General features: G+C 53.2%; 5 protein-coding genes across 5 annotated transcripts, besides 2 other annotated features; 3 read left to right on the forward strand and 2 right to left on the reverse strand.

The window, feature by feature from the left end:
- Positions 1-852: 852 nt before the first annotated feature.
- PODANS_1_8790 (uncharacterized protein) lies at positions 853-2,874 on the forward strand (the record flags this gene model as incomplete). The annotated part of the gene is made up of 1 exon (XM_001908503.1): positions 853-2,874. The coding sequence occupies one exon, from the start codon at positions 853-855 to the stop codon at positions 2,872-2,874; it is 2,022 nt and encodes a 673-aa protein (XP_001908538.1).
- Positions 2,875-3,437: 563 nt separating this feature from the next.
- Positions 3,438-3,554, forward strand: a tRNA (tRNA-Leu).
- A 2,870-nt stretch (positions 3,555-6,424) lies between these two features.
- On the reverse strand, positions 6,425-8,115 carry PODANS_1_8800 (uncharacterized protein; the record flags this gene model as incomplete). The annotated part of the gene is made up of 3 exons (XM_001908504.1): positions 6,425-7,700; positions 7,769-7,894; positions 7,952-8,115. The coding sequence occupies 3 exons, from the start codon at positions 8,113-8,115 to the stop codon at positions 6,425-6,427; spliced, it is 1,566 nt and encodes a 521-aa protein (XP_001908539.1).
- A 3,443-nt stretch (positions 8,116-11,558) lies between these two features.
- Positions 11,559-14,982, forward strand: PODANS_1_8810 (uncharacterized protein; the record flags this gene model as incomplete). The annotated part of the gene is made up of 2 exons (XM_001908505.1): positions 11,559-12,357; positions 12,425-14,982. 2 exons carry the CDS (start codon positions 11,559-11,561, stop codon positions 14,980-14,982), a joined length of 3,357 nt encoding a protein of 1,118 aa, XP_001908540.1.
- Positions 14,983-16,122: 1,140 nt separating this feature from the next.
- Positions 16,123-16,207, reverse strand: a tRNA (tRNA-Val).
- A 197-nt stretch (positions 16,208-16,404) lies between these two features.
- Positions 16,405-17,341, forward strand: PODANS_1_8820 (uncharacterized protein; the record flags this gene model as incomplete). The annotated part of the gene is made up of 2 exons (XM_001908506.1): positions 16,405-16,466; positions 16,522-17,341. 2 exons carry the CDS (start codon positions 16,405-16,407, stop codon positions 17,339-17,341), a joined length of 882 nt encoding a protein of 293 aa, XP_001908541.1.
- Positions 17,342-17,545: 204 nt separating this feature from the next.
- Positions 17,546-18,667, reverse strand: PODANS_1_8830 (uncharacterized protein; the record flags this gene model as incomplete). Its single annotated transcript, XM_001908507.1, has 1 exon — positions 17,546-18,667. One exon carries the CDS (start codon positions 18,665-18,667, stop codon positions 17,546-17,548), a length of 1,122 nt encoding a protein of 373 aa, XP_001908542.1.
- Between the last annotated feature and the right edge of the window lie 6,103 nt (positions 18,668-24,770).

The following is a 24,770-nucleotide window of genomic DNA, read 5'->3' on the forward strand; positions in this document are numbered from 1 at the left end:
TTCACACAAACGCGCCCAACAGCCATACCACCGGCTCCTTGCCTGGGTTTTTTTTTTTGGAATCGAGTTTTTTTTTTTTGGAATATATGGACGATGCCTGCATTCAACTTAACTTAGAAGGAAAGTTCGCACCGTCGGCCAAAGTTCAGACCAACGCCATCACCACCACCACCACCCAATGTCAATCCAGATGCTCCCCCCATTTTAAGTCCTTCAACCGCGAGTGCCAGTCCGGCTCATAGAGCTGCTCAGGAGGCCATACGGAAGCCTCTGAGCGAGTCCCTTAGGAAGCTACGCCGTGCCCAACGTGCCCTTACACGGCGAAAGAGGAGGAGCAGGGTTCGTGTATCGTTTAGACACTCTACTGGCAGTCGGACCTCTAGTACGGCCAAGCGAGTGTCGAGGCAGCTCAAGGCTGGTGATGTCAAACAAGGCGGCGGCAGTCCAAGATCCCGTCCTCTTCCCCCGCCGCCGTCGTCAGAGGAAAATGTGGGAGGTTGCTCTTGGAGCCCGTCGAAGCCACCGCGTCCGCCGCCGAAAGATAATATTCGAGCGAATATCAAGCAAGCCGGTGAAACCCGACACAGACACGCGCCGCCAAAGAAACCTGCGCCGCCAAAGAAACCTGCCCAGCCATCATCACATCCCAACACCAGGAACCAGACATCGGGGGGCCCACAGACTGAACACATTAAGGCTGTTTTCGACTGTACCAAAGGGAAAACACTAGTCGCAACACCAGTAGATCACAACCTTACACGACGCCGAGTGCAGACTCCTCGCTATTCAGTATTCCCCAAGGCCCATCCCCGCCACTGCAAACGTTCAGTTGACCCAGTCAAGGAGTCGATCATGATCCGGAAAAGTCCGATTATTCAACAGCAACGGCTATCAGCTTTGGTACTGTCACCGCCAGCACAGACCACAACAACAACAACAACACCTGTTCCCCCCCACCAGAAACAACTCCCCGATGTAGCAAAAATTTCAGGTATGAACCCCAAGCAGCGGGAAGAAGCAGCCACAACAACAAGAACCGAACCCAAAACCGACTCTGAACGAACCCTTGACGAATTTGTCCGTGAGCTGGAGGGGTTTGCAAAGGCGTTTGATGGGACTCGTGGGTCGTTGTTGTTGTCTACACCGTCAACGACGGCTTCGGTGAGGACGGTGCGGGAGCTTTTGCCTTGGAGGGAGGAGTTTTGGGAGGTGGGGTTGGCGGTTACTTCTTGCGAGCAGAAGGGACAGGTGAGGAGGTATGATGAGGGGGGAAAGAAGTTGGAGGGGAGTAGGACGAGGAGGTTGGATCAGTTTGGGGGGACTAATGTCCGAAGTTGGGGGGGAAGGGGAAGGGGGGGTTTGGAGATGGGCGTCGTGAAGAGGGTTTCGTCTTTGGATATCACTTTGGCTGCTAAAGAGTTGAGTTTTGGGACGGGGGTTATGGAGGGGGTGGCCTCTTTGGGGAGTAAGGAGTCAAGTTCGGGGACGGTGGTTGTTTATAAGCCGAGACGGGGGATGATGGCTGATGAGACGGAGATGAAAGAGGAGGGCAGCAGCTCGCGGAATAACGAGATTTATTCGGGGTCGAGTAGTACGTCTGTTGAGCCGGTTAAGCTGGCGGCGGTGGAGAAGAGAGTTGTTAGGGCGAGGGCGAGTACGGTGTTTTTGGCGAATAAGCCTTTGCCTGTTGCGCCGGCGTCGTCTGTGGCGGCGAGTTCGGAGGATGTGGGAACTACGGTGGGATCGCAGAGTGAGGTAAAACCGGAGGGATATCAGAAGCTGGGGTCTAGTTCTGGGAGTGAGAAGGAGCCGTTGCTGCCGCTTTCGGAGCAGCCGGTGAATAGTTCCTCGGGGGAGAGGTCGGTGAAGGGGAAGGAGGTGGATAGGGGAGGGGGGGAAGATGAGAAGGTGTTGCCTGCGCTGCTGCCGCCAAGGACGGCGCCGCAGGTGAGGCATGGGATCAAGAGTGATTGGCAGGCTGGGGGTAGTATGGTTAGTGCGTGGAGGCAGTTGCCTACTACTATTGTTGAGGAGAGCGAGCCGTCGCCGGAGAAGGAGGTGAGGGTGTTGGGGGTGAAGGGGAGTATCGATCAGGAGCAGAAGCTCTTGATGGAGAACAAGGGTGTTAATCAGGCGCATGGCTTGAACAAGCAGGCGGGAGTTTTGAAGACAAAGACAGAGTTGGAGGCGAAGGGGAAGGGGATTAATACTCCTATGCCAACACCAGCTCAGGGGAAGACACCGGTAAAGGCACCATTTGTCATTAATCGCGGCGTTATCACCAAGACACCTGAGCTTCTCCTCCCCCAAACATGGGAACACCACCCCCTAGGCACGCCATCCTCCTTTAAGAGAGCGCTCGATGACGTGGTGCGAAAACTCGACGCGATGGAGGTGAGGGAATGCTCCTCCCCCTTTGGTGCAGTGTCATCGCCAACGACAATGACAATCACAACAAGCAGCAGCACCAAAAAAAGAACGTCTTCGTCGTCTGGGAGCAACGGGAAAACCCCCTCACCAACAACACCGGCGCAGAGGCTGCAGAAGGCGGCGATGATGAGAAGGGAGAGGATGGATGCTGAGCAGCAGCAGCAACAGCAGCAGTGTGCTAACTTGCCCCCTTCTGCTTCTATTGTTCAACCGGTACGTTCACGGGAGTATATACCGTATATGATGCCGCCTCCTGGAGGGTTGGGGTTCAGGCCGAGTGAGTCGAACTCTTCTAGAGGGTTGGGGCAAGGGCGGAATTTGAGGAAGGGGCTTTTTGCGGGGGTGGGAGCAAGGGAGATGGAAGACGACAGGGATATTTCTGATGAGGATGTGCTGAAGGGACTGAAGATTATTTGTGCGGCGTCGGCGGATAAGGAGTTTTGATGGGTTGGTGAGGAGGGAGACGGGGTTGAGGTTGAGGAGGTTTTTGGCGGATTTGAGGACTTTTGAGTTTTTGGGCGGGAATGGGCAGGTGCCTGGGCTTGGTGGTGGTGGGCGGCAACAGATGGGGGGTTATGGAAAAGAGGAGGAGGGGATGTTGCAAGTTGAACGGGGAGAATAGGAGACGGAGTATTAGGGGGATGGATGGGTTGAGGGGTCTTGGGGGTGGAAAGAATATGAAGGGGAGTAATAGAGAGGGAATGGGAGTTAGAGAGAGTGTGCGGGATAGGGATACTAGGAGGGGTTTTAGGGGGTTGGGGAATGGACTGATGAGGTAGTTGGGCGAGGGTATTGGTTTGGTCATGCAATGGAGAAAATGATTTGGCCGGGTAATGGTAGTTTTAGGATAGAAATAAAGGCTTTTGCATATATACACTGCGCAACGGGAATGATACTTGCTGGAGTGCTCTATGGTGTTTTAGTGCCCCTGAATGCTGCATCAACAGTGCGATGGAGAGAGCGGCCAATGTGTAGCTTGGGTTTGTTTAGTAAAGGCATCAACGAACGGTGAGATGGCCGAGCGGTCTAAGGCGCCAGGTTCAGGCCCACCTGAATTTCTGATTCTTCTCTGAAGTATCTTCCTGGTCTCGAAAGGGGCGTGGGTTCGAATCCCACTCTCATCATATATTTTGACTTTTTATTATTATTTTTAATACCATCTCTCTGAATGGACAAGCTCTCTCATGCATGGGTTACCCTCCCTAAAACATAGCAAAATTTGTTGGTGTTGCCGTTGGGCTTAGGATAAAGGAGGAATACAGAGTTTATTTCAGGAAGTTGCTGTGTCTTGGTCTGGGCTTGGCTTGTTTGTGTACCTAAGAAAGGGGCCCCCTTTTTAGGCTTCATGCAGTCAGACAACATGAAAATATCTATGCACTGACAGAGTAAATCACAGCAACCATAAAAGAGGTCTCGGAGTGCAAATTGGTCAGTTATGTTACAGAAGCATTCTAGAAGCTGACTTTATCTCCCACTGCTGTGGGCGATTGGTGCGCCTCTGATGTTCTATTTATCACAAACACCACAAATAGAACAGATCGGACTTTACTGATATCCTTCTATGATATTTGAGTCAAGTTAATACCTCACCGTTATACTATCCATCCCCGCAAGTGACGCGTTATCTCTCTCAACTTTGAATCTTATTAGAGTGCGTGGTTTATTATTGTTCCTCCTGCAAAGTATTTGAGATATTTTGTGTGTGTTTGTTCAAGACTGTCTTCATGATCTCCATTGCAGGAGGTGTATCACCGCATATAGATTGTCTCCCTCTGCAAGTCATTCAAAACGGTCTATCTTGTCGTGATCATATCATGATAGTGATATGAAAACGAACAGACTCTCGGTGCGGGTCACGGCTCGCGGCACGGCATGCTTATTTCTCTGGTACGGTAGGATTTCAACAGTACCTGTGATCACCGTTTCTACATGGAGTGTCTGAACGGAAGTGTGGGACTGATCCCTCTGGTAGCCCAGTCCAGCAGCGTATCCGTCGGAGCCCAGTAATCAAACAACCCCGGTTTGACGCTGGCTCTTGCATATTAGATTACGGGGCTGCACATTCCAAGACAGACAAGGCGTGGAATTTTGGTATGTGTCTTGGTTCAAATTTATCTGGGTCGAGCGATGTCCCCTCTCGTCGTGGTCTCAACACCAGAAACAAAGAGGTTGCCCTGTATAAAGCCAGAAGCGAAAGGGAAGTTCTGTGCAGTAGCTCTGCATACACCTATTCACCCTTATGCAGAAGAGACAGGTGAGGTGTGTACATCCGCGGTGGGGATTCACACACACACACACACACACACACACACACACACACACACACACACAGAGAGAGAGAGAGAGAGAGAGAGAGAGAGAGCAAGCACAAGGGCTAGATTCAATCAAACTGGGATCATCCCGACTGCTTTCGGGATGGCGAATGTGGTGGTACGAAGTCAAGTCCGAAGGCGGGCAAGTAGTAGTAAATACACGGGAAGTCTAGGAACGACGAGTATCCGGTACCTGCTCGCCATGTGGAGAACGGGGTCGAGGCCAAGATGCCCACTCCCAGCTGTTTGGGCTATTTTGCCTGACCGGGTATTATGCTTTAGTGCCACGGGTGAAAAGGGTTGGCGTGCAGGAGTGGTAGACGGTACCTAGGGGTGAGGTAGGGGGTACCTTGAAGAAGGAGAAAGGGTGTGTGGGGGGAGGGGGGGGGGATAATGGGGAGCGGGTAATATAAATGATTGTGGTTTTATCGATCAATTGCTCGAGTTGGGAAGCTGATCGTCAGAGGGGAAGGGGGGTGGGAATGTTTGGTACGGTGGTATCGATGGGAATAATCAGTTGAGGATGGATGGGGATGTGATGATGCGTGGCGGATTGTAACCTCTTGGTTTCTTCACGGTCCAATGTGATGTTCCCATTTCGCTTCTAGAACTTCTCATCTCGTCTCATGATGCCCTTTTGTAGTAGAGACTCTAGGCTGGTCTAGTGCTGTTGTCTTTGCCACATATTCCTACCTCGATGTTGCCCTCATGTTGCTGTAAGATCTAGGCTTTGTCTGGTGGTGGTACCGACCCTCGGTCTCCTCGCTCTCCAACTTGCGGCAAGAAAACCCTTCTGGAGAGTCTGGTCCGGGAAAAACCCACGCGAGGTGCAAAAGATGCCTGAAGTTTGGAAACCCCTCCCCGAATCGTGATGGACCCAAAACCCGAGTGGACGGAACAGATCTAGTGTTTCCCTACATCAGGCAGGGCCAAGGGGGCAATGAACCGGGCGGATGGGAGAATGTCAAGACGTGAAGCGAGAGTCAGGCAGCCATTGGGATCATCACCGGTGATGAGTTGTCCCAAGTGAAGGGGCCATGATGACCGGTGATGAGATCCAATCAACATCGTCATGCGAAAAAAAGAAAAAGTTACCATCAGCCCTCCATATTCCATTTCCGGCAACAAGGTGAAGTGAAGCCATCACCACAAACCTCTCCACCTCCCTCACCGTGGTTAAATCCAAGAGATAACGACATAATCAGCACACCAATCCAAAATAACGAGTCAGAGATCCAAGGTGAAGCCATCACCACCTTGAGACAATCTCCCTCACCGTGGCTAAATTCAAACGCGGCACCCCCAATCTTCCAAACTATCCATAAGGCACAACCACCATATATCACAAATTTCATGAAACCGAGCGAAAAGCATAATTTTCCAAACACATATATTGAGTAGGTGGTTTGTATTGAGGTAGTAATAGTATTGGGGGGGGGGTATATAGTAAAAAATAGATTATTCCATCCAACAACAGAGACACGCGCGCGCATATTAAACAAAATCCACCACTATGCAACTTCAATGTTTTTTTGTTCATCGTTCGCGTAAACACATAATCTTCAATGTCCCGAATTAAAATAATAAGCGACATCAAAATCGCGCGCGCACGCAAAACAAAACATCAAACAAGTCGCCTTTTTTCCCCACAAAAAGCAAGAGCTAAAAACAAGCCAACTGCTTTAAGCAGACTTGGTCTCGCTGATCTGAGTCTCCTTCTCGACCTGGTTAAGGTCGACGCGGGCAACCTCAGCCTCGTCACCGTCGATGATCTTGGCGAGCTCCTCGAGGGTGGGGCCCTTGGTCTCGACATACATGAAGTAGACAAAGGCAAGCTCGAGGAAGATCCAGCAGGTGTAGATGAGGTAGAGCTTCCAGGTGCTGTTGGTGGGGCCGAAGAAGTCGAAGGCGACGGGGTTGGCGTAGATGTTGAGGGTGAGAGCGCACTGGACGGACAAGTTCATGACCATGAGACCCTTGGCGCGGAGCTTGTAGGGGAGGATCTCGATGGCGTAGCCGACGAGGAGACCGGACCAGGCGAGAGAGTACATGATGCCGAAGACCCAGATGAAGAAGATCATGGCCTTGTCGGCACCGGGGGACTGCTTGGTGTCCCAGAGAGCAGAGCAGATGGTCCAGAAGACAAAGGTGCAGAACATGCCACCGGTGGAGGCCAGGAACATGGGGCGGCGACCGACCTTGTCGACAAGCATGGCCATGGTGACGGAGACGATGAGGGCAAGGCAGGTCTGGCCGGCACCGAGACCGAGCTTGGCAGTCTGGTCGGTGACACCGGCCGAGTCGTAGAGCTTGGAGGAGTAGTTGGAGATGATAGCGTTACCAGACCACTGGGAGAAGATACCGAGGGAGATGAGGACGGCGAATCTGTAGCGGTTGCCCTTGGTGCGGAAGAAATCGGCGTAGCTGGAGTTGCCCTTGGCCTCGTACTCGAGACGGATGGTCTCCTTGATCTCCTGGTACTCGAACTGGACGGTGGGGTGCTGGTCGTTGCCGTTGGCGTGGTACTTGGCGAGCATGGCAAGAGCCTGGTCGTGCTTGTCCTTGGCAATGAGGAAACGGGGGGACTCGGGGACCCAGTAGATGAAGGCAAGCTGGATGAGCGAGGGGAGAGCCTGGAGAAGGGCGGGCACACGCCACGACCACTCGGTGGGGACGTAGGCGGTGCCGAAGGCGAGCCAGGAGACGATCAAGGCACCGACGTTCCACAGGCAGTTGTAGACGCTGGTAAGACGGCCACGATGCTGGGGATGGCAGATTTCGGTGAGAAGCATGGGAGACGAGATCTGGGCGAGGGAGTTGCCGAAACCGAGGAGGACACGGCCACCCATGAAGACACGGATGTTGGTGCAAGAACCCTGGATGACGGCACCGACAATCATGATAACGCAGCCAATGGCGATGGGGAGCTTGCGACCAAAGTTATCGGCGAGGAGAGGGCTGTAGACACGGGCCAGGTCAGCAATCGTTGATTGTCATTGGGCTTCTTTCTGGAATCCAAAACTTACACGATAGGGATAGAGACCAAAGAACCAATCTGGTAGAGAGCACCGACGAGACCGAGGAGGGAACCTCTGGGTCTCTCGAAGTAGCTGTCCCACTGCTCCATGTTCTGGACAGCGTTGAAAAGCATACTGTATATACCATGTTAGCAAGGGACCCCCCAGTTTTGCTTCCGAAACCAAACGTACCCATCGTAACCGGTGGTAGCAGAGGCAACGCAAAGAATGATGGCGAAGAAGTAGAGCTTGCGAAGACCGGGCTCCTGACGCCAGTTGACTCTCTCAAACTGAGGAGCCTCCTCCTGGGCGACCTCGGCCGCCGCAGCTTGGGGCTTCTTATCGAAGATGCCCATGGTGATGGATGGTTGGTGTGTGAACTCGACGATGGGCTGTGAGGTACGAGAGAGGCAGCAATTGAATGGCTCTCAAGAAAGATGTTGGCGACACAGCTGACCCGGCTCCTTGGATCCTAAAAGGGTGGGATTGTCAGGAACGCAAAAACGAGGATGGGATGGGGGATTATAAAGACATGTTGCTCAGGGACGGTCAACCAACCCTGGGGTACGGAAGAGTCGTGGAGACCAAGACGGACAGACGGACCGGCCAGGCGTTCGAGGGACAACCGGGGTTGGGCAGGCATCATGGGGGGAGGAGGTGTGGGACATGTTCACACCAGAGAAGCTTGACCAACTGCGGCCCTGAGCCCACCACCTCACCACCCCAGAACCGCTACCCGTACGGCGAATCCTCCACTTCTGCAAATAGCTAGTGTCTTTTGTTCAGTTCCAGGCACGTCTGGATGGGGCTCGCATGCACGCCGATACAGCCCGTACAGGTCGTCGGTACGGGACAGGACGGCAACAGATTGCTGGCTCTCAGTTGAAAGTACCCCCTCGCGTTGGTCTCGCCAGTTCCCGACGGGCTGGCCGGAGACGGGTTGCTTGTCAATGAGGCTAATATGATATGTATGTATGTCCCATCAAGCCATACGTACACAGTACTCATATTCGAGATGCTTCACTCAGGACTGGACTGTGTCAAGCTCGTGAAACTTTCCTCTCCTGATTTCCGTGACAACACATTTCCTGGGGACCCCAGGTCTCCCCAGCCCGCTCCTCCCCGTACCCCAGAGAAGTCTGCAAAAAGATGGAGCGATGACACCAAAGCATCGTGGAGTCGAGTTGATCACCAGGTCTCTCCAATCTTTCCCCAACTTTGACCACTTCTCCCCCAGCTTTGGCCCTTCCTGTGGGGACCCGCACTTTTTTTCCTTGCCGAGACTTGGCAGACATGGGCCTCGATGGCGCCCCTGGGGGGGCAAGCTCGTCTGCTTGCCCGTCTTGGGGATCGGACCGGTTTTCGCGTGGGCTCCTGGTCAGCGTCCAGCCAACCGAGCAGCGTCGAGCGAATGGGAGCATGCCGCCGCCGCCACTTTCAGCAACCTATGCACGGCCGGTGGAAGCGGACCGACAAAGAGATCGCGCTGCATATTGGCGCTGAGATGTGGCGCGCACTTGAGCTTGATTTGGCCAACGCTCACTAACGTCTCAACGTCGTCCTGTGATGGTTTCGTTTCTGTCATCAGGGAGGGAATCAAAGGCTCTGCTCTCTCAACTCGTTCGAGAGATAACCATGGTTGGCAGCGGAAAAGAGACGAATTGTTGGCCCACGGGAAGGCAGGGGTGTACTCCTTTCTCAATTAGGCAGTATTTGCCAAAGTCGGGAGCTCCCCGGGGGGGGGGGGGTCCCAGGATGTCACGGCGGCAGGTATATGAGATGCATACCGACTGCAATGTTATGGCCATGCGTGCCGATAATACACAGGCCTCGCTTGGGCTGGCAGAAGCTGGGCACAAACCCGACGCTTGGAAACAAGCACATCCCGCTCCGCGTAGACGACTTGGAGATGTGCCGGTACGTCGAGGTCGAAGTCAGGCGGCCGATGCCAAGGTGGCGGTGATGGTGAAGAAGGTTACGGAGTAAATCTAGCTACATACTAATGCGGGCAGAGCTGGTAGCCAGTCGGAGGAGACATCTCGTAGGGAAGCCGGAGTGGCACACCCTCGCCGCCGAAGCACATGATGGTGATGTTTGGAGACAGCCAGTGGGCCAGTGGGGTAGCGAGCCGTCAAGTTTCCAACGACAGCCGGTGATTGGTCCGTAGGAAGCCTCCCCGTGTTTCCGACGAGTGGGAATCCGGGGCACCCCGCTTTCTTTTCGGCCTTGATCAATGTTTTCGGCGCTGACTTGAGGCCCTTCCAAAAGGGCGACATGTCACTGCCAGAAGCACTAGTGGCTGTTGGGCAAACACGCTTGTGCAAGAACGAAGATGTTTCTCCGGGTTGGTGAGTGATGATGCTCTGTTTCGCGAAGTTCGCCCTCATGGCGGCATCTCCAGCTGGGCGTTCACTGGGCGTTCTGGGGTGCGGCTCCCCCGTTGATGCTAAGGGATCGAGCTAACGCTTGCCTCGCAACTTCTCCCGGCTTGGCTTTTCATTCAGGCTAAAAGGACCTGGCCCTCAGCCGTTTTTGCTCAGCAGGCGTTTCCTACCCGTGCTTTCTAGCGTCCAGATAGCGTTTCCAAAAAGACTTTTTCCGCTGGTGAGCTGATCCCATCTGATCTGATCGGCTCGCGGCCGGTGAGGCGCGTGTAGGGGAAAGGGGAAGGGCGCGGTGAGTGCCGGACACATGGCCCGAGGCTATTACTAGTAGTTTTGCTAGTTTCTGCAGCTGTCAACCAGGAAGTTGTCGTGAGCTCGGTGCCTTCTCCGTGCCTTTTGCCATTTTACCATGTGGGAGACACGCTATGTGGCCATCACCGAGTCCACTGTGGAGAGAGTGCTGGAAACTCGAGACCACAGGCGGCCTGATATCTCGATGGATCAAAAAGAGGCGGTAACATCATGCTTGAAGCCAACGAAGCCAATGAAGCCAATGACGTGCAGACAAGTCTTGAAGCACGCCAATATTGTCACCTCGGGAAGGGAAATAATGCACCCTGCCATCCGAGGCTAGAGGCGCTGATATCAAACACACGATATCACTTGGACGACAAACACGATTCCCAGGTGCCCGGGACGCAGAGACAGAGAGCAGAGATGAAATCCATGAAATGCATTATTAACTGTCGCATCTGGGTGTGGAACTATTCCCAAACAGCCACGGTGGTTTGCGGCACCAGGACAAAATAAGGGAAGCATAGGCGGGACGGCACCGTTCGCCGGTGGCACCTGAGGTCCTAGGGCCGCCCAAGAGATGTCTAGGCCTCTCTGCATGAGTCTTGGGTGTTGTTGACTGTAACCGCAAAGTTTGGTCCCGATGCCTACCTAATATCGGGCATGGCACCGAGGGCATTGAATTTGGAATTTTCTGTTCTCCTCTTTTGAATCAACATGCCATCTCTCTCGAGGAGTTGTTGAAGAAGCAGCGGTGATGCCGTTGTCTCTTCCCGACTGTTTCCGCTTGGGTGATGGTTGGGAAAAAAAGGCAATGGCCGGGGCCATCCCTACCAAACTCCGGGGGGCGGCAGACGGAGTTTGAGGGGAAGGCTGGAAAAAGCGCGGGGTTAAGCACGGGCCACGTTGCGGTCATGTGAATTCTCTGCAGATGCAACCACTCAATTGCGCGGCGCGTTTCAATGCAACCACTCAATCGCGCGGCGCGTTTCAATGCGCGCGTCCAATTTTTTGGCTACGCGTCTGCCGTGGAGTACAGTCGTCTCTTTCTGGTGCCGCCGTGACATCACCGTAACGACTACACATAGCATCGCCAACCAGACCAAATCCACTGCGGCATCATGGTTGGGTCTTCGAAACCATCCGAAAAGAAGCAGTCATCCTTGACTAGTTTCTTCACCCCAAAGACTGTCAATGGCTTGTCACAGAAGTTGGCTGCCCAGAAGCCAGCCAAAGACGACTCCAAAGCCGGACGCTCGTCCTCGCCATCTGCCCCTGGACCGTCTCAAGTCTCCAGGTTCAAGCGACCTCTCCAAGAGGACAATGACTCTGGGAATGGGACTGAAAAGACTACCAGGTCTAGCCGTTTGACCAAACGCGCCAAGCGTGTCCTTGATGACGATGACGAGTCCGAGAATCAGGAGCTTCCAAGCTCGCCTCCTGCTGGAAATGGCCCAAGTTCATCCAGAACCGGAAAATATGTCTACGATGCGGGGTCCGCCTCAAAGACTGGCGCACCCGACGAGGACGAGACCGAAGATGCGGCAACGAGACGGAAGAAGGAGGAGCTGCACAAGAAGTTTGTCAAGAAGCTTGGCCATCCAGACAGCATGTCGTACATGAAGAGGCGCAATGGTGCCCCAGACAGTTCTACTCCAGGCCTGGAGGGTGATGACGCCGAAGGAGAGGATGAGGCTGAGGAGGACGAACCACCACCGACCAAGGGCAAGAAGAAGGGTGCCAAGACTGGCAAGCTTACGCCTATGGAAATCCAATTTCTCGATATCAAGAGGAAACACATGGATACTCTCTTGATTGTCGAAGTTGGTTACAAGTTCAAGTTCTTTGGCGAGGATGCTCGGATAGCTGCCAAAGAGCTGAGCATTGTGTGCATTCCTGGCAAATTCAGATACGATGAGCGTAGGTGCAACTTGCATGTGTTGTGTTCCGATCGTTATGCTGACCTTTCGCCAAGATCCATCCGAAGCCCATCTCGACCGATTCGCCTCTGCCAGCGTGCCAGTTCACCGACTCAACGTACACGCCAAACGCCTTGTTGCTGCTGGTCACAAAGTTGGTGTTGTCCGCCAAGTTGAGACTGCAGCCCTCAAGAAAGCCGGCGACAATCGCAACGCACCATTCGTCCGAAAACTTACCAATGTCTACACCAAGGGCACATACATCGACGAGACAGGGGAGCTGGATCAACCGGGAGACACCACTGGTGCTCCATCTGGTGGCTATCTGCTTTGTCTTACTGAATCCCCGACCAAGGGGTCTGGCACTGATGAGAAAGTGCAAGTCGGAATTATTGCCGTACAGCCTGCAACCGGAGATATCATCTATGATGACTTTGAAGATGGCTTCATGAGGCGCGAGATGGAGACCCGGTTGCTCCATATCTCGCCTTGCGAATTCCTCATTGTCGGTGACTTGTCCAAGGCCTCCGACAAAATTGTCAAGCATCTTTCTGGCAGCCGTACCAACGTGTTCGGTGATCGAAGTCGGGTTGAGCGGGTGCCCAAGTCAAAGACGATGGCTGCTGAGGCTCACTCTCATGTCACCCAGTTTTATGCTGACAAGACCAAAGAGGATGACGAGAACTCAGCAGCGCTTTTAGAGAAGGTCTTGAAGCTGCCGGAGTCAGTCACCATCTGTCTGTCAGCAATGATCAACCATCTCACCGAATATGGCCTGCAACATATCTTTGGTTTGACCAAGTACTTTCAGTCGTTTAGTACACGACAGCACATGTTGGTCAACGGGACAACACTTGAGAGTCTCGAGGTCTACCGAAACTCTACGGACCACTCTGAAAAGGGTAGTCTGATGTGGGCATTGGACAAAACCCAGACCAGGCCCGGCCAGAGACTGCTGAGAAAATGGATTGGTCGTCCATTGCTTGACCAGCAGCGTCTAGAAGAGCGTGTCACTGCAGTAGAAGAGCTTCTAGAGAAGCAGTCTGCCATTCAGGTCAGCAAGCTGACCGGCATGCTGGCCTCGATCAAGGCCGATCTGGAGCGCAGCTTGATCCGTATATACTACGGAAAGTGCACTAGGCCAGAGCTTCTGTCAACCCTTCAGACTCTCCAGAAAATTGCCATGGAGTATCACAGAGTGAAGTCTCCGGCAGAGACAGGCTTCAAGTCAAGCCTGCTCCAGGAGACCCTTCTCTCTCTGCCTGCCATCGGTGACATCGTCACCTCCTACCTCGACAAGATCAACGCCCAAGCCGCCAGAAAAGACGACAAGTACAACTTCTTCCGCGAGGAAGAGGAGACAGACGACATCACCGATCACAAGCTGGGGATCGCGGCGGTAGAGGCCGATCTCGACGCCTACCGCAAAGAAGCCACGGCCAAACTCAAGAAGAAGGTTTTGGTGGAATACACCACCGTCTCCGGCATCGAATACCTCATCGAGGTAGCCAACACCGACCTCAAAAACGTCCCCGCCTCTTGGGCCAAAACCTCTGGCACCAAGAAGGTCTCTCGGTTCCACACCCCAGAGGTGATCAAACTCATCAGCGAGCGCGACCAGCACCGCGAAGCCCTCGCCGCCGCCTGTGATGCCGCCTTTTCGGCTCTTCTCTCGTCTCTCGCGGCGGAGTATCAACCACTCCGCGACGCCGTCTCCTCTCTCGCTACATTGGACTGTCTTTTGTCCCTCTCCCAGGTGGCCTCCCTACCAGGCTACTCCAAACCCAACTTCCTCCCCATCACGGCCCCCCCTTCGATTTCCATCGTCGAAGGCCGCCACCCCATAGCAGAACACACCCTTTCCACTCCTTACATCCCCTTCACCACCTCCCTCTCCTCGCCTGCCCCGTTGGCCCAACTGATCACAGGCCCCAACATGGGCGGTAAATCCTCCTACGTTCGCTCCGTCGCGCTCCTCGTTTTGCTTGCTCAGGTGGGGAGCTACGTCCCCGCAACAGAAATGACGCTCACCCCCTGCGACGCCATCTTCACCCGCATGGGCGCGAGGGATAACCTCTTTGCGGGGGAATCAACCTTTATGGTTGAGGTCAGTGAAACAGCTTCTATTCTCCGCTCCGCCACCCCGAGGAGCCTGGTGATTCTGGATGAGCTGGGCAGGGGGACGTCGACGCATGACGGGGCGGCGATTGCGCATGCGGTGCTGGATTATGTGGTTAAGGAGGTGGGGTGTTTGACCTTGTTTATCACGCATTATCAGAACCTGGCGAGGGTGGCGGAGGGGTTGGGGGATGGGAGGGTGAGGTGTGTGCACATGAAGTTTAGGGTTGAGAGAGGGGGGGATGGGGATGGGCAGGAGGAGGAGGTTACGTTTTTGTATGAAGTTGCCGAGGGGGTGGCGCATCGGAGTTATGGGTTGAATGTGGGGAGGTTGGCGAGGTTGCCGAAGCAGGTGTTGGAGGTTGCGGGGGTGAAGAGTAGGGAGATGGAGGAGGAGGTGAAGGAGAGGAGGCTAAAGGGGGTGGTGGGGTTGTTGGGGGGGTTGATGAATGGGGAGAAGGGGGAGGAGGAGTTGGAGCAGCTTGTGGAGGGTATTGAACAGCTTTAGGTGGGCAAGGGATTATGGAGTGTGGTAATTGTTAATTGTGGGAGTATACATAGGACTGGAGTTGGTTGGGGTTGGTAATTGGTGTTGGGAGGGGGGTTATTGCAGCTACCTACCTAGGTTTGAGTCGGGGAGATATCTGGAAGGTAGGTGCAGTACATGAAATAGAATATTCCACAATTGTGTATATGTAGGACCCAACAATGAAGTCCCTGTTATATCTTGCACCAGCCATGTTCAACACATTTGATCTACTTCATACTGAGAAGAGGAGGTTTGACATGACGACGATAGATCATCTTCCAATCTTTCCACCCCATGAACTTCATCCATGCCTTGAACCTGCTAGACGACTCTGCTTAATTTCTTCTTGTCTCTGGCGGCAGAGCTCCTGATGGAACGGTATCCCAGTAGTTGTTTGTATCCTCGATCTCCAGACATTTATTACAACGTCGTTAATGCTCGCATTGTGTACAGAGCGTTTCCATCGTTTCTCGCCGATACGGTCCATGCTGATGGGGGCACTACGGGGGTTTCATGTTACCTTATCAGTCTCGGGACATATGTGCAAGGGATATGGTGATGGTAAAGACTTACGCAATACCAGAGGAACCAGACGGTTGGTGGGTTGGGTTTGTTGGTGGCATTGTTGATGTTGTTGATGTTGAGGAGGATGGAATAAACTGGAAGATCCAAAGGTGTGTTTGACTTGTTAGGTATTTGCAGTGACGAGTGCTACAATAACTGACGACAACAACGAATCTATTAAGAGAGGACGAAAATGTTTTTGAGAGGGGAGTCAAGAAGGAGGGGGCTTGCCTGTCCTGAAGATGTCGAAGACATTCCGACTCCGTAAAAATCTGAATGGAGTGATATGATGTTGGGGCAAGCAAACGACATTTTCAGAGTACAAGATAAGAAAACAGTAAAATAGATAGTCGGTGATATCCAATTGAGGAAATCGTTCGAGTCGTTTCACAGGTATTCTGAACAACACTTTAAGGATGGAATGTGATTTATGACATGTGGGAGACCTATGAAATGTAGCTCTGTCAAGCTGAGAGGTAAGTAAACAATCAAGACAGGTTCAGACAGTCGAGGCAAAACGGATGGCAACACAACAGGAGCCAAAAAGGCAAGAATTGATCGCGGCAGGGATCGAACCTGCGATCCTCTGCGATACTGGGATATTGTAAAGCAGATGCCTTAACCACTGGGCCACGCAACCTATTTGATTGGTGGATGTTGACCGCAATTGAGTTTATGACAGGACCAAGCGGGAGCGGCCCGCATCTTGGCAAGCTCTTATCTTATCAGTGAATGTGGTTGCACCCAAAGCTCAACTCCCTGCCAGCTTGAGATCAGACGGTACCTTGAGAGCTACAGGTGGAGCAACTGAAAGTGTCACAGACCGTACCAAACAAAATGAACTCAATCAGAGTGGCCAATTCCCTCGTCCGCAGCAACGTGACGGCTGCTGTGCTCAGGTACGTCCCTCCCAAGACTCCATTGACTTTACTTTCCACTAACAGAAACCCCAAGAACCACCCCCTGCATCCTCCTCCCTCAAGCTCAAAGGCCATGGCTCCCCCAACAACTCCCACAACAAACCCCCCCCGTCCGGTCCTTCTCTCACTCCCCCTCCCTCTCAAAACGTAACCGCAAAGAAGAAGAACCCGAAGAAGACGACCCCCGAGGCAAAAAAGGCGGCAAGAAATCCAACAAAAAAGAAAAGGGCGGTGCCCCAGCCCAGCAGCAGCAACAAGAAGCCCAACCCTCAGCAGCCGCCGAAGACCCCTTCAACCTCGACCCCCTCATCGCCCTCTTCCAAAAGACCGAATCCCACTACACCTCCCAGCTCGCCCTCCTCCGCTCCCCCACCGGCCGCTTCAACGTCGAGTCCATCGGCGCCATCCCCGTCTCCCTCGACAAGAAGTCCACCGTCACGTACCGCCTCCAGGAGCTCGCCACCGTCGCCCCCCTAGGCGGCCGCCGGTGGTCCATCCTCGCCTTTGAGGAAGCCTCCGTCAAGCCCATCATCTCGGCCGTCCTCAAGTCGCCAGACTTCAACCAGCAGCCCCAGAGAAATGAGGAGAACCCCCTCGAGCTGACCATGACGGTCGAGCCGGAAAAGGTCGACGACCTGGTCAAGAGGGCAAAGGATCTCTGCACCGAGTGGAGGAATAAGCTCAGAGACGAAACGCACAAGCACGAGACCCATGTCAAGAAGAACAAGTCGCTGCTGAAGGATGACTTGTTTAAGATCAAGGAGGCGTTGAAAAAGCTTCAAGATGAGAGGATGAAGGTTGTTGCGAATAAAGAGAAGGAGGTCGTGGCTGCTATCCAGTCCAAGGCCAAATAGACGACCTGGGTCTTAAAAAGGTTGTAGATGTTTTGTTAGATAGTTGGTGCCCATACGAGGCGTTAGATCTCAAGTATACCAGTGTGCGTTTCATATGCCATCACCAAAAAAAGGACGAGTTACACAAAAGATTTCTTTCAGTCTAAATTCATATCACAGTAATATACCTAATGTTACATCGACAGCCTCACTGTCTTTTGTTGTTTAAGCCCTCTTCTGGGCACCCCCCTTTCCCTTAGCCGCCTCAGCAGGCAACAAACTCATCACCTTGTCCAAAAACCTCCTCTGGTCCTCCCCCCTATAACTCCACGTCCTCGCCGTGTAGTTCTCAATCAACCCCTTCACATCCCCCAACTCCTTATACCCCACCTCCTTGTAATTGCCCAACACAGCCAAATCCAACACCGCCTCCCTCGCCTTCAGCGGGGCCCGTCCAGGAAAAAACCTCTCCCCCTTTTCCAACCAATCCCTCTCCCCCTGACTGTTGAAAAAAATCGGCTTCCCCTCCTTGAACGCCCTCTTCCTAACCGCAGTGATATCCATCGTAACCCCACTATCCCTGTTGAACGCCTGGCCCCCGCCCATAAGCCTCATAGTCTGAATCACACTCTGCACCTTCCCCCACTGCGCAGAGGTAGCAAGCCCACCCCCGTAACCACTCAGATCCTTCCTCCTCAGCTTAGGAACAAACGGCACGACTTCTCCTTTTTCGTACCGATCCACAACCGCCTTTTCCGCCTCGGAAAGAACCATCTTTCCTTCGTTGGCCTCCTTGGGCTTTTCTTTCTTGGCTTGCTTGTTTCCCCCCTTACCACCAGCACCACGGGTAAACTTCCCGCTTAGACGGGCAGGTCGATTGCCTGACTGTCTCCCCCCCGCACCGGGACCAGCACGACGGAATCCAGTTTGTTGTTGTTGTTGTTGTTGGTTGGAGCGAAACCCAGTGCTTGGTCTCGGTCCTACAGTCCCGGCTCCACCACCGGGAGTGTACCGGGCAGCTAGACGAAGGGATTTGATACTGAGAATTTTTGCCCCGGTTGGAGCACCACTAGCAGAAGGGGCTTTCCCAAAAGGGCTGGCGCTGGGGCCGGTGTTGTTGGCGCGGAGGGTGCGGATGTCGAGGGGGCGTTTGACGGCGGCGCCGGTCGAGATCTTGGTTAGTCTTGTTGCAGCGGAGATTGAACGGGTGGGCTTGTTGTTGTTGTCTTCTTCGGCGAGTTGGGGGCCCGAGGTGGTGAAGCTGCGGGTAGCGGCGGAGGTTGTTGTCGTCGACGGCGGGGCACGACGCCCGAGGACGCCGGCCCGGAGGATTTGCTGCCTGGGCATGTTGAGAGAAAAAATTGTCGCCTTGGGGAATGGGTTGAAAACCCCTCGATAGGCGACGTTTGAGGGTGAGAAAGGTTGGGTGAGCGGAAAAAAGTCGGCGACAACACCGGCGAGGTTTCGAGCTCACGGGCAGTGAGGTTCGTTTGACGATGGGGTTGAGTAGGAAAGGAAAATGGTTGGTGGGGTGTGATTGGTCAATTCTGGGGACAGGTGGGTCTGGGGTTTGGGAGCTTGGTCCATGCTTGGCCTGTGCTGACTTGCACGATGTTTTGGATTTCCGCACTGGGTTGGTGGTGAGGGTTAGGAGTGGTGAAGATATTTTGCTTTTGATCGAATAGAATAATAGCTAATACTGTCTGACCATGAAGAGATATTTTACTAGAACAGTAGTGTCGTTCCTTCCCAGCTCAAAACATCATTCTCTATGCTTGTGCACTTAGTTGAACAATTCTGATGGTGTTATATGCATGTGCTGAACGTCAAGCGAGCAGCTCATGTGCTAAAATCATGATGATTTCTCCCGAACTGACACAGGAGTGCCAATGCATATCATCACTCAAGCTCCCAAGACATACCTACCTGAGATGTCAGATTCTGCAGATAAAATCCGATTGAATGGTCCACAGAAAGAGCCGAGCTCTTCATGTCGGGGAAGACAAGCATTCCAAGAGGGCAGGCAGGATCAATGCAAGTACCACCAAAAGGCTTCCGTGTCCCCTTGTATTGGTCTGAGCGAGCAGTTGGAACGATCTTGTGACATCGTTTAAAGTATGCAAAGTGGTGAGCGTCAGACCCGATCATGGTGAGAGCGACCGGTCCCCGCCAGGAGCCGATATCACCTTTGCGTGGCTAACCGAACTGTCGTCCTCTCAGCTTGCTCAACGCCACAATTGAGAGCGAAAAGATCAGATGTGACGTTTCACCGAGAAACCCAGTCAAACGCTTGAGCAGATCGCCTTGCTCCCCAGGTCGTCTTGCAATTTGGGTATTTGCCTGTTCTCAGGACACCAGGGTTCAGTCTGAACGCAGACCAAGACAGCACCCTGCTAGCCCTTGTGGCTCCAAGATTTGTGACAGCTACAACTGCCGCGCTATAGACTCAAGGCTCGGAGCACCCGGTGATGCGATAAGAGGTAGCGGCACCATACCCACGCGTCAGACCACGCAAATAGAGTGCCTGCAGCTGATATATGAGATTCAAGGCGTCAAATCGACCGTGGTGCCGGTTCGGCGGCGCATGGTGCCATTGCCCACTTTCCTCAAGTTGTCCCGTACATCGGGCGGTTAAGATGGAGTGGCCTCCACAGTAGGCCGTCGCCCTCGCTTGCTGGCGAGTCTCGTGTTGACAGGAGTCGTCGAGGGGTCAACGACGAGGTTGGGAGGTAGTCGACGCTATGTTCCAGTAGATCGTTCATTTCCCTTGCTGCAACCTATGAACAATGAACTTGAGCTTTCGTCCGAGATCTGCCAAGGTTTGTTGTGAAGCCGTTGGCGAGTTGTCCAGTTGGCAATACGTTCGTTGATGGCGTATCGTACAGCAACAACCACTCATGCGTGCTGGCTAGATCTCCTCATCTGAGAGGATTGTCGCTTCGAGGTCGGCCCACCGGCATGCTTCGACAGCATAGATTGTATAGTAGTCGACATTGGATCTCGCTTCCGATCAGACCCCTACCCGGGCTTGAGAAACGGCACTTCCAGGTACTATAGACGAGAAGTGGGTATTGCTGCGGTATGGTGGTGGCGATTGTAAAGAGCCTAAATGGCGTAGATCTTATCAGAATGTCAACATCATGACCGGAGCAGACGACCAGCTTTGAAGGATGAATCCATTGAGTTTTGTGGGATAGAGATTCTTCGGCCCAGCTCTCCGAGCCATCTTTGGATTTGATTTGAGCCTGAAGAAGGACATATTAGGGAGGTCTGAGAAGATCGACTAGACCATCTCGTTAGTTGTCAGTTTCAATAAACCATAGCAGTTCACTTGCCTCTCTTACCGAGCTCCCTAAAAGTGCACACAACCGCCGGTCAAACATGCTGTGACTAGCTTCGATGACAGGATAACTCCTAGTCGTAGCGACTTGGAACTAAGGTATGCACGAGGTAGCACTGCAGCTATCTGCATAGGGCTCAGTTAGTAGATGCTGCCATCGTGGACAAACAAGCTAGAAGCCCTAATTCTTACGGATAAACATTCCGAGAAGCCCCCTGGCATAAACAGGGTCGACTGCTGTTCGAAGGATCACCTCGCTACCGGACGGGACACTTCAGCCTCGAGGTTACTCGAAGTGAAGGGCGGTTAGCATGAAACTGTCGACGGCCAGGGGCTCAGTCAACACGAAGCCAAGTCAACTTGAACGCGAAGTCAAGATAGGAAGCTCGAGCTCTCGAGGCTCCCCACTTCCCGGTTGTGACGGGAGATGGTGCCGCAAAACTGTGTGACAGGTAGTCTGGGGCGTAACACCAAACGGAGAAGATCACCAGTTGATCAATCGGCGATGGTGGAAGGTTATATTCCGCCGTCCATATGCGCCAGCCTCGCCTGTCGTGTTTCCTATGCCTTTGGACGGGGGTCCTCCCTCCATTTGGTAGATATCCAAGTCCATGTGACCCAGTAATATTGGCCTTTACCAAATGAGGCTCTCCTGGGGGGTAGTATTATCCAGACAGTGCGCCAGAAGCACCCGTCAAGCTGGGGGAGGGCACCATTCGGAACAATCGCATGCAGAGACAGGCCGGAATGCAACGGGACCGATTGTCGACAACGTAGCAAGCAGGTAAAACATGCAGATGGGAGCCACCAGTCCAAAAGCCGCCCAACGGTATCGCAGCGTAGGCGAAGGGGGGTGGCGAGCCAATGGACAAGACTTGTTTGAGACGACGAGGACATAGCACGGCTGCTATTGCATGAATGTGTCCTAAGATTTCAGATGGGATTGGCATTTCATTGCCAGAAAGAATCAGAAGAACAGGACTATCCGTATCGGAAACCAGCAGTTGGCCATTGTTGGATGGTGGGAAAATGCAACGGTCTCTGTAAAGCTGGACGGAGAGCCGGGAACCCCAAACCGGGCCGATCGGGAAGACAAGAAGGCTTCAGGATTGATGATCTGAGGCTTGGGAACTCGGCATGCTGGAGAATAATAATTGGAAATTGGCGCAGACATGTCCACACTCCACACTTCGACGTCGTTGATGGTAGTCTCGAAACACGTGAGTGAGATATAATCGGGAACGAAGCAGCCACATCCGGAACAGCGGGACTAGGCAGCGGCCCCTGCTTCGAGATCTTATCGTGGTCTGTGCTTCCCCCAGAGGAGTTTTAGTAGTGATCAAAGCTTTTATTAGGGACCTGGATTCCACTGTTTCTCGAAGGCTTCACGATGTTCTACTGTACACAGGAGCAGCAATTTTCTCCGATTTGTTGTTCAGCTTTGACTGTCGTGCTTGAAACTGCGTCTGTGGTCTGCGCCTATGGTTCGCAGCGTGTCGTCACCTTTCGGAGAAAACAAACAGCCTCCACACCAGGAACACCAAACCACCAACAACTGCGCCCCTTGCCAAGGATCACACCTTGAATCTCCGACCACCGGGTTTGATGCCGTTAGCTCCTGCAACAGACCCAGCAGGTGGTTGTATTTCGCCGACCACGACCGGCACTGGTTCCCCATCTTGAACCTCGCCATTGGGATATTCACAGCTTTGGATGCGTTTATGCGGGTGGCTGGCACCGTCTGAGAAGAAGAGAAAGCTAACAGATTTGAAATGAAGCCCGAAATCCTCCTACCTTAGCACCGAGCAGCTGTTGTTCGTAAAGTATCAATTTCTGGTTCATGGAAATCAGGTTCGCCGTTCCGATGGGCAGGCAGAGGCATCTGACCATGCAATTGGTGAGATTCCCGGATTCGCAACATCCTGGAAGATTAGATACACATACATCCCTCTTCAGACGGCATCTGCACTTCAACCCGCCAACCGCCACCGCTTGGTCGGCCATCGAGATCAGACGGTACCTTCATTAACAAGCATGCATGCCGCTAAGGTGCGGGCATCAGGTGCAAATTGCCATTTTGTCCCTTTATACTGGATTCTGTCGATGGCCTTCATATTCGATATCACCACCATTTATATAAAAATGGGCGGCAGTGACCTGCTGCCGCGGACCACACGCACATCCTACTCAAGAGGAGCCATGCCCTTCGCAAGCAACCAATCCGCCGCCTTGCAGCCCGCCTTTCTGCGAGGATACCGGCCCGGAGTCCCGTTCCAAGCGAAATCCTCACCGCATCCGCACCGGGCCACCCAGGACCTCAACCAGCAGGAATTGCCTTCCCCGCAAAACGCCCAGTTTCCGCAAAACCGCCGTTGATGGTTTCCGATTGCATGCTCCGTCCCGTTACCCTGTTTCGTCGTGTTCTGTCTCCCTAACGAGTCTCAAACCCACAGCCGGTAAGTGGCTCGTTGTTGCCGGCTTCACCATCATTATGCCCCATTGATCAGCACTCGATTGTGGATGCCAGCATACCAGTCTGAAAAAGATACGAGAGGCCATAGATTAGAGGAGGAGAGCTCGTGGGGTTGGTGGCCGGCAACCATCATCGTCAAAACTGGACCTCTGTGTTTGTTGTTTCAACACTATTCTCGAGTTTTGACTAATGGGGAAGCCAAGACTCCCCACTTCTTTCGGCCAGGCGCTTGTTATTATCGGCTTGTCATCGTTGGGCTTTCATCATATTTGCGTTGGCTGGCTCTTCACCGACACCATATTTGTTTCTTCATGATTGAGTTGTAAGAATGCGGCATTCGCTATTGATTCAACAACTGATTTTTTTTGGGAGTACTACAACACTAAGACGGACCTACCGCCGCATGGACAGGGATCAAGCAATTAAGTCTGGAGACGCCGTTGCAAAGCCGTCATGGTCGCCACGTTACCTGCCTCCCGCCTGGCTGATCTGCGGAGCCTAGAAACCCACCGCCCGGCGGCATGGGTGTGGTTGGTGAGCTCGAGGTTGCACGGAATTCCATCCTTGCCTCAAAATCTTTACTTTCTCTATCACAATTTTCATATGACACGGGCTGGCCACGTGCTGACCACGATGAAAACAGGGGGGTGTGGCAGAACAGCTGTGTCTAGACCTCAAAGCGGCGTCTCCTGGGGAATTAACTGCGGTGCATCGCGGCAATATCAACAAAAGTCGTCAACTCGATCCCAGGGACAGTCACGCAGTTTCCTGCTGCTTGGCATCGTTCAGGGATTCAAGATGCCCCAGGCTTGGCCTTGCCAGGGAGCCCACAGTTGTTTACACCCCCCACTCGGCCAAATCCCCCCTGCCTGCCTGTCAGAACAAGCGTCTTATGCAATAATCGTTGCGGGTCGTCCTGTCCTTTAAGCTGGATAGCAAACAATGCTACCGCTCATACGGTCCGTTCCTACCGACATGGCTATTCTCACCCGAGGGCAACAATCAAAAAGATCACGGACAGGTCCCATCAAGTGACGCGACCGCCCTGATCTCTCACTCCCGTTTCCACTCACACTCCCCACGCTGCGGCGCCGTTCGGACATCCTGGTTGAACCTGGGTGCCTTGCTCTCACACGCCCGCCATTGCTCGAGGACGTGACATATACAAGCGGTATCTTTTGGCTGTGATGTCTCCTCAAAGGTTCATCAACCGAGTGTCCCCCCCTCTCACAGGGATACCATCCCCCCAAGTCTGGTCCCTACTCCGTTTGTACTCCACGGACCTAACCTCTTCCTTGTAATAACGCCCCATGAGGTCCCCCATTGAGCCGTTTTCGATATCTCACGGGTAATGTTCGGGAAAGAGACTCGGCCATCTTGATCCCCTTGAGGGTGTTGCCCGACTTATATACGATTCGGTGCTCCCTCTTTTGCAGTTTGTCCCAAGTGGGAATAAACGAGATAGACAGCCGTGCTGTGACTCTACTTTCTTCGACGCATGATACGAGCTTGATCTTTGATAAGTTCAAGCCTCGATCCCCAATCTCGAACCTCTCTCTCATCTTTGTTCCACCCCCTTTCCCAGGCTGGCGTGGCTTCCGTCCCTTTCCCCATTTGGTTCCAGAAGAGTGAAGAAG

This window comes from Podospora anserina, chromosome 1 (assembly GCF_000226545.1).
Source record: "Podospora anserina S mat+ genomic DNA chromosome 1, supercontig 2".
NCBI classification, from domain to species: domain Eukaryota; kingdom Fungi; phylum Ascomycota; class Sordariomycetes; order Sordariales; family Podosporaceae; genus Podospora; species Podospora anserina.